General features: G+C 36.3%; 1 protein-coding gene across 1 annotated transcript in view; it reads right to left on the reverse strand.

Moving 5' to 3' along the window:
• The window catches only part of LOC147634572 (uncharacterized), a 52,188-nt gene that overhangs the window by 16,120 nt on the left and 14,327 nt on the right, over window positions 1-21,741 (reverse strand). The window contains exons 3-5 of the mRNA XM_086803269.1: window positions 21,008-21,179; window positions 20,628-20,871; window positions 20,443-20,564 (exon numbers count right to left, since the gene is read on the reverse strand). Coding sequence (XP_086659395.1) covers window positions 20,443-20,564; window positions 20,628-20,871; window positions 21,008-21,179 — 538 coding nt within the window. The remainder of the gene's footprint in view (window positions 1-20,442; window positions 20,565-20,627; window positions 20,872-21,007; window positions 21,180-21,741) is intronic.

Genomic DNA, 21,741 nt, shown 5'->3' on the forward strand with positions numbered 1-21,741 from the left:
TATAGGTGGAGAATCACCCTCTCTTCCATTGTTACAAATTACAACATAAAAATCTTCAACCCTTCAGTGACATAAGGGTAGATGTCACCATCAATTGTCCTCTTAGGCTAAGTCTTCTATTGATTATAAAATTGAAGACTTTTTGACTTTGAGAGTGTGATGAGATAATAGCCAAGTCTAAGTGGCATCTAGGTGGAGATCCCACTTACACATGGCGGAATTCTCCTCTTCCATGTAGGCATTCTAGAAGAATCTTTCCCAATTATGCACCTACACACACTCCTCCACATGCCTTCCACACTCCCCAACTTGTAGCCTTATGGTGAATACCATATTAATAATACAATAAAAATCCATGTGAGCATAAAGGCCCACTTTTATTTTTCACATCACTAGCCTATCTACCATACCAAAGTATTTATCAAGCATACTTGTGGCATTTACAATGTGTGCACCCTAAATCAAGTAAAACCATTATATTTGAAGATAGAATGTTGTTATCGGGGTAGCCGCCAAGCCGCCGCATCACCACACCGTTATTCCATTGTGGGCGCCGCAATCTTCTTGGACAAGCTTCCACCTTATTACCATTGCGAAACCATCAAAATATGCACAAAATTGACAATGAAAGATATCAATTTTTCACGTCACAGTACCTCTTCCTTTTCCCCTCGAATGTAAGATTCCTCCCTCCATCGTTTGAGGTGTGCAAGTGTAAGAACCTCTCCTTCTGATCTTATAATTATTTCCCTCTCTAAAATAATAGAAAGATCATGTTTTACCCTGTTTTGGCCTGGAGAGAGAAAATGTCTAGAGAGAGATAATTTAAAATTGAGATATTTTTGGATATAAAAATCCTCCTAGTGTCTAAAATGGTTTCCCTTGAAACAAAAATTCAAAAAGAACTTTCCAATGTGTGATTGGAATTAATTGAAAATAGGTATAGGGTGGTTGCAAGATTAGGGTGCCTAGTTTTGTCCACTCAGACACCTTGTAAACAGTAAAAAAACAGACATTTGTTTACCTTTAGAGGCTAATCTCTCCTACATAACGAAGGAGTTTCCTTTCAAGTTCTTTTGTTGGAACATCACATGCAAAGCTAGGATTATAGTTGCATAATTTGATTAAGAATTAGATAGTCTTATGTCCTGATTTCCTTAGGTATAAAGTCAATGTATACACCCTGTCCCAAATTTGGACCGATTTCAAAAAATGCTAATATGTTTTACATATAAGCTTATATGCAATTCCCACTTTGGACCTTATATCTTCACATAATATAGAGCTTAACTTGATTTCTTGAGAAAAATTTAAGCTATTTGTCTATTTTCTTTAAAAATTTCAAGGTCTTTAAAGTGTTATAAAATATGTCACTTTTTGTACCCACGATCACTACCACTTAAAATGCTCAATCTTGTAGATCAAAAGAGTGGTAGATAGTGAGACATTATTAGAATGTGGTGGTTTGTCCAAATTACAAATCCAATGGTTGGATTTGTAATGGTCTCTTTTCCAAAATTCTTCTAGGTTATCAAAAGGCCTGTAAATATTAATAATTTAATTAGTAAAATTACATTTTTGATGTAAATCATCTAAAACTTATAGGGACTAGTGTACCTCTAGTGGTGCATATATGGAAAAAAAATGGATCACTCTAAGTATGAAAATGTGATTTTTTAATCATTTCATCATATTTTTATTTACTTTTGATTTATTAGACTAATTTATATTAATTTAAGTTATATTGGGTTAATTTGAGTGTATGTGTATTTTCTATTAGTTGCTTGATCTCATTTGAAGTACCTTGCCCCTCTAACTTTTCTCTCCAAGCATTGTCCCAGTCCAGCATAAATTGGACAAAACTGAACACCCTGATCTTGCAACAACCCTATAAAGGACCTTAACCTAGGGGTCCAAATTTTCAGAAATTTTTAGATTATGGTCCAATTAAGGTTCCTATGGGCCAATAGGATTAATCCAAATGTAGGGAGGAGATAAATTTAAGAATAAAAGAAAAACCTCCCAAAAATGAGTAAATGCTCACATAAGATGAAGAGTGGACTAAGGACCAAAGAAAACAATTTAAAAACTGAATTTTGACACCTCCGTGTGGGGATCTCCCCTCATGAATTAGGCACCTTTTTCTCATCATTACTCCCAATTTTTAATCAATAAAATGAGATATTTTCATCTCTCCTCTCTCCTATTTCAAAACTAGATCCAAAAAGTAAGCTGAACTGACTAAAAAATGGTCAAAAATTGACCAAACTAATCTGGAAAATTCTAGAATTAGTTTGCTTGGTTAGAGGCTAACTTTTTCCTATAAATAGAGGCCTCCCCCTTTGTAAAAGCTTAATGGTGTTTATGCACTGTTACTCTGCTCCTGTCCTGTTAAATTTTTTAATAATTCAATTATTTTTGGCCTAATCCTCTCCAAAGTGAATTGGTGGCCACTCTTGCTCAACAAGAGTAGAACCCTCAATCCCTCAAGCCAAAGGAGAGCTTACAAGCTCTATGTAAGTTAATTTTCTTACTTGTTTAATGAAAAATCTATGGTTTTCTTAATTTTTATGTTTTGTAGATGTTGAATTAAATCCAAATGCTATGCCTTTGATAAAAAGGCCACCCCCTTCTCCTCTTTATATTCCAACCTTTCTCAATCCTAGAAAGATTAACTAAAGGATTAATTAAACTCTTTTTATTATTTACTCTCTTGAATTTAGAAAATCATGTAGATTAGAATTCTATAAATCTAATTTGGATTAATTTAGGATAAATAAAGAATGATAAAAATGAGAAATGGTTAGCATACAAAGGAGGTTATGGCAAAGTTTTCCAAAAATTTGTGGAAAAGAAAGTTTGTTTTTATGTTATTCCAAAAGAGTAATTCCCATCATATTTGCATCTAAAAGAAATATTCTAATTACTCACATATTCACCTATGAATATGCATGGATATCACTGATATTAATTATTAAATTTGATTTTTATGCATAGAATGATGCATAAAGGAAATTTTTTTATTACAAAAGTGTTATTCTTATTAAATTTAATTTTTATGCATAAAAAGATGCATAAAGGAATTTTTTTAATTACAAAAGTGTTATTCTCATTAAATTTGATTTTTATGCATAGAAAGATGCATAAAGGAATTTTTTTATTACAAAAGTGTTATTCTCATTAAATTTGATTTTTATGCATAGAATGATGCATAAAGGAATTTGTTTTATTACAAAAGTATTATTCTCATTAAATTTGATTTTTATACATAGAATGATCCATAAAGGATTTTTTTTATTACAAAAGTGTTATTCTCATTAAATTTGATTTTTATGCATAGAATGATGCATAAAGGAATTTTCTTAATTGTTATTCTCATTAAATTTGATTTTTATGCATAGAATAATGCATAAAAGAATTTTCTTAATTACAAAAGTGTTATTCTCATTAAATTTGATTTTTATGCATAAGAAGATGCATAAAGGAAATTTTTTAATTACAAAAGTGTTATTCTCATTAAATTTGATTTTTATGCATAGAATGATGCATAAAGGAAGTTTTTTATTACAAAAGTGTTATTCTCATTAAATTTGATTTTTATGCATAGAAAGATGCATAAAGGAATTTTTTAAACTACAAAAGTGTTCTTCTCATTAAATTTGATTTTTTTGCATAGAATGATGCATAAAGGAATTTTTTAAATTATAAAAATATTATTCTCATTAAATTTAATTTTTATGCATAGAATGATGCATAAAGGATGTTTTTTAATACAAAAGTGTTATTCTCATTAAATTTGATTTTTATGCATAGAATGATGCATAAAAGAATTTTTTCAATTACAAAAGTGTTATTCTCATTAAATTTGATTTTTATACATAGAATCATGCATAAAGGAAAGTTTTTTATTACAAAAGTGTTATTCTCATTAAATTTGATTTTTATGCATAGAATGATGCATAAAAGATTTACTTTTTTTTACAAAAGTGTTATTCTCATTAAATTTGATTTTTATGCATAGAATGATGCATAAAGGAAATTTTTTTATTACAAAAGTGTTATTCTCCTAAAATTTAATTTTTATGCATAAATAGACGCATAAAGAAATTCTTTTTATTTTACAAGTGTTATTCCTATTAAATTTGATTTTATGCATAAATAGATGCATAAAATAATTTTTTAGATATAAAAGAGTTATTCTTACTGAAGTTGATTTTTATGCATAAATAGATGCATAAAGAATTTTTATATCAAAATAGAATTCTCTTAAATTCTATGTTTAAGTTCTATGAATAGATGTGATGAGATATGAGGTGAATAGATGTGATGAGATGTGATGTGAATCAGATAGATGTGAATGGATGGATGGATGGGGTGTGATGTGAATAGAGGTGATGAGATGTGAGGTGAATAGATGTGATGAGATGTGATGTGAATTTGATAGATGTGAATGAATGTATGGATGGGATGTGATGTGAATAGATATGCTGAGATGTGATGTGAATCAAATAGATGTGAATGAATGGATGAGATATGATGTCATGTGAATCAAGATGTAAATGAATGATATGGGATGTGAGTGGATGATATGTGAAAGAATGGATGTGGATGTGTATGTGAAAGAATGGATGTGAATGTGTGTGTGAAGAATGGATGTGGATATGTATGTGAAAGAATGGATATGGATATGTATGTGAAAGAATGGATGTGGATGTATGTGAAAGAATGGAATAATGTGGATTGATGTGGAACAATGTGGAAAGACGAGAGCTTGTTATAGAAATTGTATTTATGACTTGTTTTTAAATGACTGTTTTATGTTAAGAATGCCGGGGAAGCATTTTGACCATCTTGTGAATGAGGTCGTGGAGACCTAACTGATAAAGTTGCAACAGCTGACGAAGAGTCAACAGAGGACATCTTGCGTAGCAAGGTCGACCGAGGACTTAACCAGCCTCGGTTCGATTTAAATGGTGAGCTTTCAGTGCGGTGGATGAGGGACCAAGGAAGTGGCATATGAGTGAAGCGGTAGGTGACCTGTGACGACGAAGGATCCTAGAGGGTGCTGACCATACGGTGCTCGGGCTCTGGGTCGTCGAAGATACCCACACGTACGTTGTGGAAGATATTGGAACAAGGAGTAAGAGTTGTTTTCTGAATTCGCGCATGGATCTGGTTAATTGACCTTGCTGGTCCTCAATGGATGAGTCCATGGCTCTTTTATATAGATCTGTTGGTTGATCTTGCTGATCTTCGATGGGATTCCATTTTGATTTTTATAAGTAAATATATTGCCGGGTACTATGAGCTAGGAACTATTGAAAAGGCCCCTGAGTGGACAGGTGGTGAGCGTTCTGGTTTCCAATGATGCCATAAGTACACCAATGAAGGAAAAATTGGAAATTAGGATTCAACCGGATATTTTGGAAGATTATGATCAATGATACTATAGTTTCATTAAAAGATTGTTTTAAAGAAAGCTAAATCTGTAAAAAAGGCAATTTCATATTGGGTGTGCAAGTGGTGTGACTAGTTTTAAGTTTGCATGAATATCCGGCTAGGGGACCTGGGAACTCTTTTCCCTGGTACTCGAGACCCTGTTTTGGCCTAGAGAGAGAAAATGTCTAGAGGGAGGTAATTCAAAATTGAGATATTTTTGGATATAAAAATCTTCCTGGTGTCTAAAATGGTTTCCCCTGAAACAAAAATTCAAAAAGAACTTTCCAATGTGTAATTGGAATTAATTGAAAATAGGTATAAAGGACCTTAGAATTTTCCAGGTCACTTTGCTTGGTTAGAGGCTCACTTTTTCCTATAAATAGAAGCCTTCCCCTTTGTAAAATCTTAATGGTGTTTATGCACTGTTACTTTGCTCCTATGTCCTGAGCCATCTACATTGAATTTTTTAATAATTCAATTGTTTTTTGCCTAATCCTCTCCAAAATGAATTGGTGGCCACTCTTGCTTCAAACAAGAGTAGAACCCTCAATCCCTCAAGCCAGAGCTTACAAGCTCTATGTAAGTTAATTTTCTTACTTGTTTAATGAAAAACCTATGGTTTTCTTAATTTTTATGTTTTGAAGATGTTGTATTAAATCCAAATGCTATGCCTTTGATAAAAAGGCCATCCCCTTCTCCTCTTTACATTCCAACCTTTCTCAATCCTAGAAAGATTAACTAAAGGATTAATTAAACTCTTTTTATTATTTACTCTCTTGAATTTAGAAAATTATGTAGATTAGAGTTCTATAAATCTAATTTGGGTTAATTTAAGACAAATAAAGAATGACAAAAATGAGAAATGGTCCGCCATACAAAGGAGGTTATGGTAAAATTTTCCAAAAATTTATGGAAAAGAAAGTTTGTTTTTATGTTATTCCAAAAGAGTAATTTCCACCATTTTTGCATCTAAAAGAAATATTCTAATTACTCACATATTCACCTATGAATATGCATGGATATCATTGATATTAATTATTAAATTTGATGTTTATGCATAGAATGATGCATAAAGAAAATTTTTTTATTACAAAAGTGTTTTTCCTATTAAATTTGATTTTTATGCATAAAAAGATGCATAAATTTTTTTTTTTATTACAAAAGTGTTTTTCTCATTAAATTTGATTTTTATGCATAGAAAGATGCATAAAGGAATTTTTTTATTACAAAAGTGTTATTCTCATTAAATTTGATTTTTATGCATAGAATGATGCATAAAGGAATTTGTTTTATTACAAAAGTATTATTCTCATTAAATTTGACTTTTATGCATAGAATGATGCATAAAGGAATTTTTTTAATTAGAAAAGTGTTATTCTCATTAAATTTGATTTTTATGCATAGAATGATGCATAAAGGAATTTTCTTAATTACAAAAGTGCTATTCTCATTAAATTTGATTTTTATGCATAGAATGATGCATAAAGGAATTTTCTTAATTACAAAAGTGTTATTCTCATTAAATTTAATTTTTTATGCATAAGAAGATGCATAAAGGAATTTTTTTAATTACAAAAGTGTTATTCTCATTAAATTTGATTTTTATGTATAGAATGATGCATAAAAGATTTTTTGTTTTACAAAAGTGTTATTCTCATTAAATTGGATTTTTATGCATAGCATGATGCATAAAGAAATTTTTTTATTACAAAAGTATTATTCTCTTAAAATTTAATTTTTATGCATAAATAGATGCATAAAGAAATTCTTTTTATTTTACAAGTGTTATTCCTATTAAATTTGATTTTATGCATTAATAGATGCATAAAATGATTTTTTATATATAAAAAAGTTATTCCCACTGAAGTTGATTTTTATGCATAAATAGATGCATAAAGAATTTTTATGTCAAAATTAGAATTCTCTTAAATTCTATGTTTAAGTTCTATGAATAGATGTGATGAGATATGAGGTGAATAGATGTGATGAGATGTGATGTGAATCAGATAGATGTGAATGAATGGATGGATGGGATGTGATGTGAATAGACGTGATGAGATGTGAGGTGAATAGATGTGATGAGATGTGATGTGAATTTGATAGATGTGAATGAATGGATAGATGGGATGTGATGTGAATAGATATGCTGAGATGTGATGTGAATCAAATAAATGTGAATGAATGGATGAGATGTGATGTCATGTGAATCAAGATGTAAATGAATGATATGGGATGTGAGTGGATTATATGTGAATCAGGATGTAAATGAATGATATGGGATGTGAGTGGATGATATGTGAAAGAATGGATGTGGATGCGTATGTGAAAGAATGGATGTGAATGTGTATGTGAAGAATGGATGTGGATATGTATGTGAAAGAATGGATGTGGATGTATGTGAAAGAATGGATGTGGATGTGTATGTGAAAGAATGGACATGGATGTGTATGTGAAAGAATGTGATGTGATGTGACATGAATATATGTGGATGTGAAGTGATAGATATGAATTTATGGATAGATGTGGATAGTCGTACATGTGAACGATTGGATGGATGTGGATGAATGAGATGAGATGTGTATGAATGAGATATGATGTGGATAGATGTGATATGATGTTATGTGGATAGAATGTATGTGATGGGATGGTGATGTGAATGAATGAGATGTGATGTCATGTGAATCGGGATGTGAATGAATGAGATGTGATGTGAAATGGATGTGATGTAAATTGGGATAGATGTGAATGGATGATATATGATGTGATGTGAATGAATGTGATGTGATGTGATGTGAAACGGGATAGATGTGAATGAATGAGATGTGATGTGAATGGATGAGATGTAAATGAATGTGATGAGATGAGATGTGGATATGGGTAGATGCGAGTGGATGAGATCTGATGAGGAAAGATGTGATGAGATGAAAATGATGTGATTGGATGAGAATGGGAATACATATGAAATGGATGTGGATTGATGTGGAACAATGTGGAAAGACGAGAGCTCGTTATAGATATTGTATTTATGACTTGTTTTTAAATGACTGTTTTATGTTAAGAATGCCGGGGAAGCATTTTGATCGTCTTGTGAATGAGGTCGTGGAGACCTAATTGATAAAGTTGCAACAGCTGACGGAGAGTCAATGGAGGACATCTTGCGTAGCAAGGTCGGTTCGATTTAAATGGTAAGCTTTCGGTGCGGTGGATGAGGGACCAAGGAAGCGGCGTATGAGTGAAGCGCTAGGTGACCTGCGAAGGATCCTAGAGGGTGCTGACCATACAGTGCTCAGGCTCTGGTTCGTCAAAGATACCCACACGTACGTCGTGGAAGATATTGGAACAAGGAGTAAGAGTTGTTTTCTGAATTCGCGCATGGATCTGGTTGATTGACCTTGCTGGTCCTCAACGGATGAGTCCATGGCTCTTTTATATGGATCTGTTGGTTGATCTTACTGATCTTCGACGGGATTCCATTTTGATTTTTATAAGTGAATATATTGGCGGGTACTATGAGCTAGGAACTATTGAAAAGGCCCCTGAGTGGACAGGTGGTGCGCGTTCTGGTTGCCAATGATGCCATAAGTACACCAATGAAGGAAAAATTAGAAATTAGGATTCAACCGGATATTTTGGAAGATTATGATCAATGATACTATAGTTTCATTAAAAGATTGTTTTAAAGAAAGCTGAATTTGTAAAAAAGGCAATTTCATATTGGGTGTGCAAGTGGTGTGACTAGTTTTAAGTTTGCATGAATATCTGGCTAGGGGACCTGGGAACTCTTTTCCCTGGTACCCGGGACAAAACCTAACCAAATTCTTAAATGGATCCCATCATTACAGTGGTTGGACGGTTGGCTTACCCACGGGATTGGATGGAGACTCGACTGATGGATCCCTAAAATGAGACTTAATTTTGTTATGGTATGATAGATGAAGTAAATCCCAGATAAAAATTGTTCTATGGAAAAGAATCAACGGCTGCGCCTCTCAATGAGGAAAAAAGCGTTGGTCTCCATGATCCAAGTGCAAGTCTTTTCCTTGATCTAACTATGGAACTTACGGGTTCGGTCAGATCAATTTAGTTGGTTAAGGCTCTTGACTACGTTAGAGTAAAAATATCCTGGAGGAATCGCCCGTGCTTTCCAGGTGAGGGAAGTTTTTTTGGGTTCGGTTTTGGAAGAACCGAGGGATTAGTCTCTTGTCCGGATATCCGTGGGCGAGGCCCCGAGAGTGGGGGGCAAGAAGTGCTACTTCCATTTTCTAGCACCCCTGAATTCGTTGCACGGAGGAGACAAGGATCTTTCAGCTGGTATCAGAGCAAATTGGCTAAAGTGGATCAACCGATAAGCCAAAAATGTCAAAAATTTATGAAGTAACAGTATAAAAAGTTGAAAGTGTGTGATGAAATTCATACAAATTGATATTTAGACTGAAATTCGTAATTTAGTAATTGGGTCTTCAGATGGAAGTACCGTAATTGAATGGAGTCCCTGACTTGCTTGAGGCCTAGACATGATGGTATTTATCTTATAATTCCAAGGACCGTGACTACCCGTATATATCGAGGGTATAACTGCAGCTCTTTACTAGCAGTATATACGAGTAAATCTAAGACCTTTAAATTATAAGCATAAATGCTATCCATATGATGAATTCGAATGTGGTTGATATGATTTTAAAACTCTGGTTGAGAATTGATGAGTTGAATTGGATTTTGATTGAAAAATGATAATTCTTGAATTTTGGTTGAAAAGCGATAAGCTGAGCAAAACCTCAATGAGGATGAATGGGACGAGTCTCTGTGATGATGTCCGTAAAACTGGAATGACGATAATGACTTCAGCAAATCACTATGAGACTAGTGGATTGTGTTGATTGACAAATTGCTACTGTTAATACTTGACCCAGTGGATAAGTTAAGGGATGACAAATTAAAAATCTGTATAATTGAAATTCCCATGGAGGACTGTCCAGATGGAAAATCCGGTCTGAGTGAATTGTTATTTGATGATGAGTTGTATATAAGGTATCTTTATCCCAGGATTCTGTTGGGTTCACCAGACTATAAGGAACCCCAGAATCAGTTGGATCTTAAGGGAAAGAGCTGTCCTCTAGTTTGCGAGATGAGGACATCTCGCGTTTTTTAAGTGGGGTAGGATATAAGATTCCTCCCTCTAGCTTTTGAGGTGTGCAGGTGTAAGAATCATAGAATGATACATAAAGGATTTTTTTTATTACAAAAGTATTATTCTCATTAAATTTGATTTTTATGCATAGAATGATGCATAAAGGAATTTTTTTATTACAAAAGTGTTATTCTCATTAAATTTGATTTTTATGCATAGATATGCATAAAGGAATTTTTTTAATTACAAAAGTGTTGTTCTCATTAAATTTGATTTTTATGCATAGAATGATGCATAAAGGAAATTTTTTTATTACAAAAGTGTTATTCTCATTAAATTTGATTTTTATATGCATAGAATGATGCCTAAAGGAATTTTTTTAATTACAAAAGTGTTATTCTCATTAAATTTTATTTTTATGCATAGAAAGATGCATTAAGGAAGTGTGATTCTCATTAAATTTGATTTTTATGCATAGAATGATGCATAAAGGAATTTTTTTTAATTACAAAAGTGTTATTCTCATTAAATTTGATTTTTACGCATAGAATGATGCATAAATGATTTTTTTAATTACAAAAGTGTTATTCTCATTAAATTTGATTTTTATGCATAGAATGATGCATAAAGGAATTTTTTTATTACAAAAGTGTTATTCTCATTAAATTTGATTTTTATGTATAGAATGATGCATAAAGGAATTTGTTTTCTTACAAAAGGGTTATTCTCATTAAATTTGATTTTTATGCATAGAATGATGCATAAATGAAATTCTTTTATTACAAAAGTGTTATTCTCATTAAATTTAATTTTTATGCATAGAATGATGCATAAAGGAATTTTTTTATTACAAAAGTGTTATTCTCTTAAAAATTAATTTTTATGCATAAATAGATGCATAAAGAAATTCTTTTTATTTTTCAAGTGTTATTTCTATTAAATTTGATTTTATGCATAAATAGATGCATAAAAGGATTTTTTTATATAAAAGAGTTATTTCCACTGAAGTTGATTTTTATGTATAAATAGATGCATAAAGAATTTTTATATCAAAATTAGAATTCTCTTAAATTCTATGTTTAAATTCTATGAATAGATGTGATGAGATGTGAGGTGAATAGATGTGATGAGATGTGATGTGAATCAGATAGATGTTGGAGAGACGGAGAACTCTCTCACTTGTAGTAAGAGTAGCACGATCCACGTGTAGCTCAATCCAATGGGATTTGCATCCCTGTCGGAGCTAGGGATTCGACCCGTACCGGTGCACAAGAGCTTATCCACAAATGGAGAGAATGCTCATGGCTACCATCACTTGACACTAGACTAAGCATACACACAAGCTCAACTTGTCCTCATTCCTACACACCCCTTCATTCACAAACACAAGCAAGAGGAATACAATCACTATGCACTCAAGCAAAGAGAAAGACCTCACTCCACTCCTATCTTCCTACAAGCATGCACACATTCAAGCATCAAGCTTCCATGAAAGCTTCAAATCAATCCATGTACTCAAAAATGAAATACTAAAAGCATGCATAAGAGTAAAATGATTAGAGTAGAGGATGAGAATGACTCATGACATTGCTAATGATTCAATGAAGAGATTTATCTCATACAAAGATGTAGATGGGGTGAGAGAAGAGTCTTCACCTCTATGGAGAAGAGGGAGAGTAGGTCTCTCAAAGGAGCTCTTGTATGAACTAAGCCCAAAAGTGTGTCTAAGCTCTCAAATGAGCCCCCTTTTATACAAAAATTCTAGGACTCCCATAAGTCCCCATGTGGGATTATTGTGAAGCCCTCTCCCACATACATCTACAAAGTGGAACTCTTTTCAAGAGCCCTAAGTATCGTTTTTTGTTGCATCCTGGTATTGATCTTCATTTGCATGAAACACTCCCCCCGTCCTATTTTGCGCACGTCCTCGAGCGCGGTAGTAGCAAGAGCTGCAACAAAAAAAACAATTGATACAAGTAAAGTCCTTTATTGATAAAAAGAAAAGAAAAGCAAAATCAGCAATAATAATTACACACGTGAGCATACAAGTGCAAGGCTGATTAAAGTTTTAATGAATACTAAAAGAGGTGAGTAAAAACTAGTCAAAGTGAGACTTAGGTAGTAGATAATGCTATGCGAAGGCAAGTGTCTTTGTACACCTCCGGTTATGACCGCAGTCTCAATGTCCTATCAGTATGTAAGTTACTCCTAAGTGGCAACCCTACTCCTAAGTATGAGCAAAGGTGATTGGAGCTCTCTCTTGTTGTTGTTTCTTTTTTTTTTTTCTTTTTTTTTTTTTGATATGTGTGTGGAAGGTGATAAAGATTAAGGTTCTATCCCCATGAGACCCAAGCAATGGCCAAGAGACCTCCGCCAAGAGAATCTAAAGACCGCTAAGTATCTCAAGGGCGACAGACCCTTTTTCTTTCTTTTATGACCTAAGGAGTACCCCTTGAAGATGAGGGCATCGGTCTTGAGGGCCCATAGTGTACCCCCGAGTCCTACCAACATCTATCAAGGCGATAGATTCCTCAAAGTTCTTCTTCTGAAGTTTTTAGACATCAGTGTTCACCCCATGGAAACCAAGGCATCGGCCCCAGGGTGCTGAGACATCCCCAGGTCCTACCAAGCACTTCGCATGGCAGTAGACACTTCATGTCGCAATTCACTTTGTATATATATATTTTTGTAGGGTATATTTTCATAAATTTTTATTACTCGTAGCACCTAGCTCATATCTAAGAGATAACTACCACTAGGGATAACTAATATACCTTGAAGACATAAGTACTTGGCATACTCCCTTGGTATATATCCTACACTGTCTTTGGATAGACATATCTTTTACTAAGTCTTCTAAGACTCTAGAATTCACTCACCATATTTTAACTACAAATCAAAAACTCAAACCAGCCAATATTGTGTACATGCAAACCATATATTCGAAAGATAAGAGCACTTAAAGAAATAAAGATTAAGATTTGCATACACCTGATGTAGTGCCCTGTTGATGTTGTTCGTTTGCCTTGAATAATTGCTGATTTTGTGCAGATTGCTTCTCCTTGATCCCTGTAGGCAGAGCATATCTCCCCCCTTCCTAATTTGTGTGCACGATAGGTGGACTGTAGGGGCGTATCTGATGCTCTTCTTAAGCTGAGATCTCTGCACAAAGTTTTATTAACAAACAAAGAAAAAACAAAAGAATAAAATTTGTTAGTGGTGCCAATCACCAAATATAGCCGAGGGGAAAAAACCCAATGGGAGAAAAGTGCCCTGGCTTGTCGATCTTATTGCGGAGTCGTTGAACTTACCCTTGCGCTGGTGGTGGAGATTATCTCAAAAAGAACATAATCCTTTAAAGGCGTAAGGCACCACACTATTCAAACATTGATCTACCAAAGAGCTTCATTTGTAGTGTTAATGCCTTATCTTTGGTTTTAGGTATGTCCTTCTTAGGTGGGAATTTTATCAATTGTCTTGGAATTTGAGCAAGATAAGAGGATTTAGGCATTGAAATGCTAGAATCTATGCTCAAATGAGACTCCGTTGGACTTGTCTTAGGTACACCAGTTGATGGTTGAATCATGTAACAAGGAGAAATCGGGACAATAGGTGTTTCAATACATGTTTTAGGAAGATCAACACAAGTAGTTTTGTAGGTGCTATCACAGCCACCTTTCCTTTCTTGAAGAGTTTGTGTTGATTTCTTTTGCACCCACTGGTATGGAAAATCAAGGGTGGTTTTTGGAATCTTTTTGAAACATTCTTTTACCCTTAGCAAAGCATGGCATTTTGGAAGCCAAATTGCTGTAGCACCCTCATAATAACCTTGTGCTTTAAGAACCTGTTTTGGGACCCATCGAGTAACAATCCGAGGTTTGGGCTTGGAAATGATGTGCTTCTTAAGAGGCTTAGCAACTGGACTAGATGGTACAAGTTTGTACGCATCTTTGGGTAGCCACATTGATAATTCCTTCTTACCTGGCCTTCTTTGTGCAGCAACTAGATTAGTTGGAACATGCCAGCCATGGCCCTCACTTGAGTACTCATCAATTATCCACATCATTTGTGTTGGAGCTTGTGTCTCTTTCTTATCAGCATCATTAACAAATTTGAGTGTTAAATTCTCAACTGAGACTTCCTCGACATGCATAGCTGTTGTGGATGCATTCCTATAGTACAAATCATCTAGAAGGGCACGTGGTTGTACCATTCGTAGAGGAATAATATCATATCCATCTGAGTCACAAAATTGAAATGGCTTCGGTAAAGCACATGTCGATAATGTTGCAAGGACATGACTCCATTCTAATGGATCAATTAAATGCTCAGGGAAGGGTTGTGGAATGTATGCCTCGTCTGATACACTTCGATTACCCTTAAGTCTCTCAGTGTTGAAATCCCTACAGGAGGCTCCACACATCCATAGATCTTCTCGCCCATCTGACAATGTAATTTTTGAGCCCTCAGATGAAGCAGAATCAAACTCATCTATTGGAGACCTTGTTACATCCCGATATGAGTGATTCCTTAGGTTGACCCTTGTGATGACAGAATCATGTCTGAGGTACAAGTAGTTGTATCCCCAATCTTGAATCATTTTAAATTGTCGCATGAATGGTCTACCCAATATCACTTCATAGTTTGGATGCTTTCCAAAATCCACCACTGCAAAGGTATGCTCATATTCAATCCCACATGTGGTGACCAATATGTTCTCAAGCAGCCCAAGGGGATGTTCTAAGCTTCCATCTGCTAGCTGCAAGCGCATCCTGGTACTCCTAATAGCTGGTTTGCCCCATTTCTCCCAAATGGACCTTGTCACAATGCCCACTCCGGCACCACTATCAAGTATTGCAGTTGAAGATACTTTTCGCACTTCTAATGGGAGGGTAGCATTTCCCTGATCGTCTTCACAAAATTTTCCTACTTTGTTGATAGGAACTGGCATTACATGCTTTGTCTCAGGGTGTATAGTACACTCATGGTGACCCTTTTGTAGCAATACCTGCTCTGACAAACATGTGGTAATATCATTCCACAACTCAGGTTTAAGCTTTATCAATTCAAGCAAAGGTAAGTTACAAGCCACTGGTGCAGACAAAATAGCTTGCACCATACTCATATCTTTCTCCTTAGTCAACCTTTTATGCATGGAGGGTATCCTCAAGGTTTGAGAACAGTTCTCATATTCTCCCAGATAGGACGGTAAGGTTTTCATTGTATGCTTACTTCTAGGAGAAACCATTGTTTGACCTTCCTCCTGGATGCTTGGGCGTCCAAAGTTGTTTTCCCTGTCTCTGGTAAAATCCACCTCAGAGAATGGAGGCGAACTAACAGAAGACATGTTTTCATTTATTTTCTCATTTACAGCGGCCCACATGTCATTTGCCATGTCCTCATTAGCATCAATAATTTCATCATTGCATGGGAAGACAAAACTAGGTGATGGCAGAATTTCATCTTTCAATGGAGTGTCAATTGGTGCAGACCTTTCGCTCTGAGCTTGTGAAATGAGCTCACTTTTCATTTCTCTACTTGATGACGCTTCTGGTATAGTTTCTAATGTTGGCTTAAGAGAGGCTGGGCCACGAGGAATAGGTGGTGGTGGTCCCTCAAGTATCGACTGAGCTTCCCTAATGATTTGCTGATGTACAGCTAGATTGATCTTCTCCTCACGAGGGTTTGGGTATTCTTGAAGTTTCTTGGGTAGCTCTGATAAGGCTGCAATGCGACTTCTATGAGCATCAATGATGGCCTCTAGAGTCTCATTCACTTTATCCACAAAAACAGAACCCCCAGAACTATCCTCAGTCGTACTAGCCTTATCTTGTTTAACACTAGGCTCAGGTTGAGGTTGATGTTCCTCACGCACTTCCTGGGATGTAAAAGTTTTATCCCGTATGTTTTGTTTAGAGGTTTCCTGAGAACTAGTGGATGTACTTTTAGTTTGTTTGTTTCGGTTCTTCTTCCTCCTAGTGGTCTTTTTTCTAATGGACTGTAGGGTTTTGTCCACTAGATTTGTCTTTGCATCCCTAGTTCGAGGTGTCTCATCAGTTTGTATTTCCACATTTCGTGTCTGTGATCGAGTTATGACTCTAAGTGGCACGACATCCTCATTCTCAGATGAAGGTGGGGATGGAACTGTACCTACAAGGTTGAGTGAAACCTTTGGTTGAGAGGTGCCTTCCTCATGTGGTTTCAGCAGACAGTCTTTTGGGAAGTGTTCTACACAACACCCTAGACAATATCTTTCAATCGGTGGAAACTGTTGTACTGTTGTATTTGACCGAGATGCTTGCCTTGAGCGATGTGGACAATCACGAGCCCAATGGGGTTCTCCGCACTCATAACAGGGGCCCATTGGTTTGGTCTCTACTTTCCTTGGCTGCCATTGACCTGAGGGGCCTGGAGTCCTAGGTTGGTAGCCACCTAGCAACATTAAAGAGTTTTGTTCCCCTGGTTGAGTCTCCAGTGCTGGGCTTGAGTATGCGGGACTTTCAAAGATATTTTCTTTGGATGAATATGATACATATTCTTCCTCCACATATCCTGGGTTTACCAATTCTCTACACATATTTGAATTGTCGTAGTCGACAACCCTCACAGGAGCAGTCCCTGGAGCAGGAGGTTGAGCACCAAGAACAGGTCGTGCTTGTTCTTGTGTCATCAGAGGCTTACGTTCAAAACTAGTATACTGTTGATACATTTGTGGAGCCACTCCACCCCTCGGCTGCTCACGTTCCTGTCTCATTCTCGCAATGCGAGTACAATCCTGTGTGGTATGAGTAAAGTTCCAAGCACAGGCTTGGCACCACTTTTTTGTGGGTTGATTTGAGACTAGAGGAGAAAAGGTATTACAGTCCTCTGTTTTATGGTCACCGCCACATGCTCCACAAAGATGAGGACCTGTAGGAAGTATACTCCTCATTCTCTGCTACTGTTGTTGTGGCTGCATGGGTGGACGATAGGTCTGTCCCAATCTCCGTAGTACTAGGTTAGCTATCTGGTCTGGATTTACTAGCGCGCTAGACCCTGAACTTTGGTCATCACCCCACTGATTTCTAGGTTTCATCTCAGGGCCAGAACCATCTTGGAACTTGAAGTTATCGGTGAAATCCATAGCATCATGGCAACACTCATTGAAACTTGTATGTTTCTTCGCATAGAGATGTGTATGCAGTGTTGAATTTTTGAGGCCTTTTAAGAAGAGAGAAATTAATCGACTTTGGGCGGGCTTCTCATCTTCTGGGCAACGATTAATGTACTGCTTCATTCTATTTACACAGTCTCTAACACTCTCATTCTCTCCTTGCTTGAAAGAGTAGATGTGTGCTACCGTGTCATGTTGAATTCCCATCAAAGAAAAAGCAGCAATGAATCTCTCTTCCAAAACTCGTAAAGAAGTTTTGTCAGAAGCTTCTAATGCCTGAAACCAAGCAAGGGCTTTTCCTTCAAGAGTGAGTCCAAACCCTTCTATTTGAGTATGCTTATCAGCAACTTGCTCAGCTCGAACTGCTTGCCTAAAAGCTGCTACATGGTCGTATGGATCTCCCGACCCTTCATATTTCTTTACCAGTTTCTGAAGAGTTGATGGCCTTACTTGTCGTGAATACTCATCATAGGGCCTACGGCCTCTTACCCTTAGTGGGAATTGTTCCTCTTTTTGGAAAGATGGTCCATATGTTTCCAAAATTGGTGTGGGTACCCTATTACCAGCTTCACCAAACCCCTCTAAAGATCTTGGCACCCTCATTTCAGGAGGTGCACTTATAGGAGGCCGAGTTGGCTCTCTTCTCATCCGATTGTCATAGTGGAAAAGATGTTGTTGTGGTGGTGTGACCTGTGGTCGCACATTTGGTGTAGGACGATATCGTGGTGCTAGAGTTGGGCTACTAGCAGAGGTCCACTTAGATGTTGAAGGTCCCTCTCTAGTGAACTCTCGTAGGGGAGGAGCAACAGTTTCTCCAAGAAAGGCTGTCTCTCCTGGTTTGGCTGTATGTGTTGAGAACACTTCCATAAATAATGGTTGTCCTTTCCACGTGAGTTCCCTAATCTCTTTCCAATCTAACGTTCGATATTCATTGGCCCATTTATCAACTATTCTGTTCATGTGTCCTGCACACTTCTCAACTACCACTACATAAGCTAGAGGAAGATCCAGCTCTGGCGATTTAGTTGTGGCATAATATCCCTCTAACGAATCTTTATAGACCTCTTGAAGTGGGTCATCCTGTAAGACCTTAGTCACAGGAATTTGTCGTACAAACTCCCATTGACTTTCATCCCCCTGATCCATTTTACACTTGCCTTTCCTATCCTTGTTCAAATTTAGATCTACAAGAAGTAAATCATCTATGTTGGACGGCTTTGAGGATTGGGCATTGGATGGTCCAGGCATGTCCGGCTCGATAAGCCAGTCATCTCTAGACTCTTTTGCTCTGGAAAGTTGTGAATAGTCTAACAACTCAGTTTTAGAGAGCTCCCCTAATTTGTCTACCTTTTCTGGATGGTAGGTGACTTCATAGCGAACACCATCTCCACCCATGTACATGTTACCCTGGTCATTGACTAGAGGTGCTCTATCAAGTTCTGAGAATATGTCGGCTATCTTAACAAGATACCGTTGTTGTGGATCCCTAAAGATCTCAGCTCCTTGAGCATTTGTGTAGACATATTGGAGTCTCACATTGAGTGTTAACCCCATGGTGTCAGCTTCAAATGGATTAAAGGATCGTGTGGGTGTCCTATTTTGGGCTACGGGATGACTAGTTGATGGCCCTAGATTGTCCATGGACAATGAACTAGTTGTTCTGGAGGAAAGGGTATCGGATTGGGATTCAGTAAGGGTTTCAGCAATATCTGCCAAATTGCCTACCGATTGGGTCCCACTTTCCTGAGTAGGTACTCTAGAAGGTGCCCTAGGCCCTATGGCAGAATCTATCAGACGTCCTGACCGTAAGTGCATAAGGTCAAATTTTGTTTTGTTTTGTTTTTTTTGTTTTTTTGTTTTTTTTTATGTGTTTTTGTTTTGTTTTGGTTTTGGTTTTTGTGTTTTGTTTTGTTTTTGATAAAAATATATATATATATGTATATATATATATATTTTCCCTACCTAACCACTAGAGACAATTAAAAAAGAAAATGTATGGTGTACTTATCTAACCTATTTTTTTATTATTTTATTGTTTTTTTTAATAATGATTTTATGATTTTTTTGATTTTTACTCTTTTTTTTTTAAATTTACACAAAAATTATGAATCACCCTAAAAAATACTAACTATGCACAAAGTTACAAAAATGAAAAAATGCAGGTTACACTAATTATGCAAAAAAATTAAAGAATGAAGAATTACAGAATATGCAAAAAAATAATAGACTCCTAAAAAATCAACAATTTTCTTTTGTCTTCTTTTGTTTTTTCCTCCTTTTTTTGGTTTTTTTTTTGTTTTGTTATATTACAAAAATTTAAAACAATGCAAATTACCCAATTATGCTAAAAAATACAGAAATGAAAAAATAAAAAATATGCACACAATATGGACTCCTAAAAAAAATAAAAAGAATTTTTATTTTATTTTATTTTTTTAATTTTTTTATAATTTTTTCTTTCTTTCTTCTCTCTATATATTTTTTTTTAAGATTTTCCACTATTCTCTTTTTTTTTAAAATTCTTTTTTTTCTTTTTTCTTTCTCTTTTCTTTTCTTTTTTAATCTCTTTTCTTTTTTTGTCCTTTTTTTAATGCTTTTTCTTTTTCTTTTTTTTAAAAAAAAAGATATTATATTTTTTTTGTTTTTATATTTAAAAATACAAAAAAAACTTAAAAAATAAAAAAAATAAAAAAAATAAAAAAAAAGAAAAATTTCCACCTACCTTATCCGCACCGCTCGGCTTGCCCGGATTCGTCGCTGGATTCTTCGCTGGCGCGCGTGGGTTGCCTTCAACACCTCAACTTCACTGCCAGGCGCCCACTCCACCGCAGCTTTCGCAGCTGCCTATCACCGCTTGCTCTGTTCAGTAGTCGCTTTCCACTGCAGCCGCCGACTAGTCAACCTCACTGCGGACCACCTTCTACACTCTGTGCTTCTTTGTCTGTGCGGCCGAGGTGGCAGCCCTGCGGGCGGACGCTGCCGTTGAGAAGCCCAAGCCCCTCGACCCTCCTCTTTCTTCCTTGCTTTCTTTGCCTTCAGCAGCCAGTTGGCGCTGATGCCTTCACCGCCTCTCCTCTTCACTTCGCCGGATTCTTCAGCGAGCTCGCCTTTGCCTGCTGGCCACTCCACGCCTTCGTCGGTCAGCAGAACTCTTCACGCCACTTCATTCGCAGCCAGGCTCACCTTTGCTCTTTCTTCTGCATTCACTGACGCCTGCTGCGCTAGCCTTCCACACCTCTCCCGCTGGTCGTGCAATCACCGGCGCGGCCAGTCAACGCTTGGTTCACCTCCTTGCCAGGCACTCCTTGCCAGCCCAGCAGCAGCAGCCACTTCGCATCTGCCTTCGTCTCCTACACCGTTCTTTCTTCTTGCGGCCACCTCGGCTCCACGTCCCAGCTGCCGCTTCTTTTTCTTCTGCACTCGCCGAAGCCAACACCGCCGGCCGCTTGCGCCCTTCACCTACGCCACCTCGTCCAGCTTGCAGCCGACAACCTCTCGCTGGCCTTCCACGTAAATGTTATATATATATATATATATATATATATATTAAAGCTATTTTGGCCGCCTACTCCAACCACCTCCAACGCCTTCGCTAGCCAGACGACCAACGTAAACACAAAAAAAACGATTATATATATATATATATATATATATATATATATATAATTGTTTGTTTGTTTGTTTTTTTTTTTTAAAACAAAACGTCTCCTCCACGATGCCGCCACTGTAAAAGATAGAAATATAAATCTATATATATATATAGATGTATATATATGTATTTTTTTTAAGGCTGCCTTCTCTGCAGGCTTTCACTTCTTTAATTCTTTTTGCTGCGCCTTGAGTGACGTGCGGCTAGAGTGAAGATCAATGCAATATTCTCAAACAAAATAAAAAATAAAAACAAATTTCCAACCTCTCCTCTCTTCCTTTCTCCCTTCTCTTTCCCTCTCTCCTCTCTTTCTTAAGCGGGCTTCACGCTTGAGAGTCCATGGAGCTTGCATAAGCTATGGAAGAGCTTAGC

This window comes from Cibotium barometz, chromosome 10, assembly GCF_041138505.1.
Source record: "Cibotium barometz isolate CiBa-2024 chromosome 10, ASM4113850v1, whole genome shotgun sequence".
NCBI lineage: Eukaryota > Viridiplantae > Streptophyta > Polypodiopsida > Cyatheales > Cibotiaceae > Cibotium > Cibotium barometz.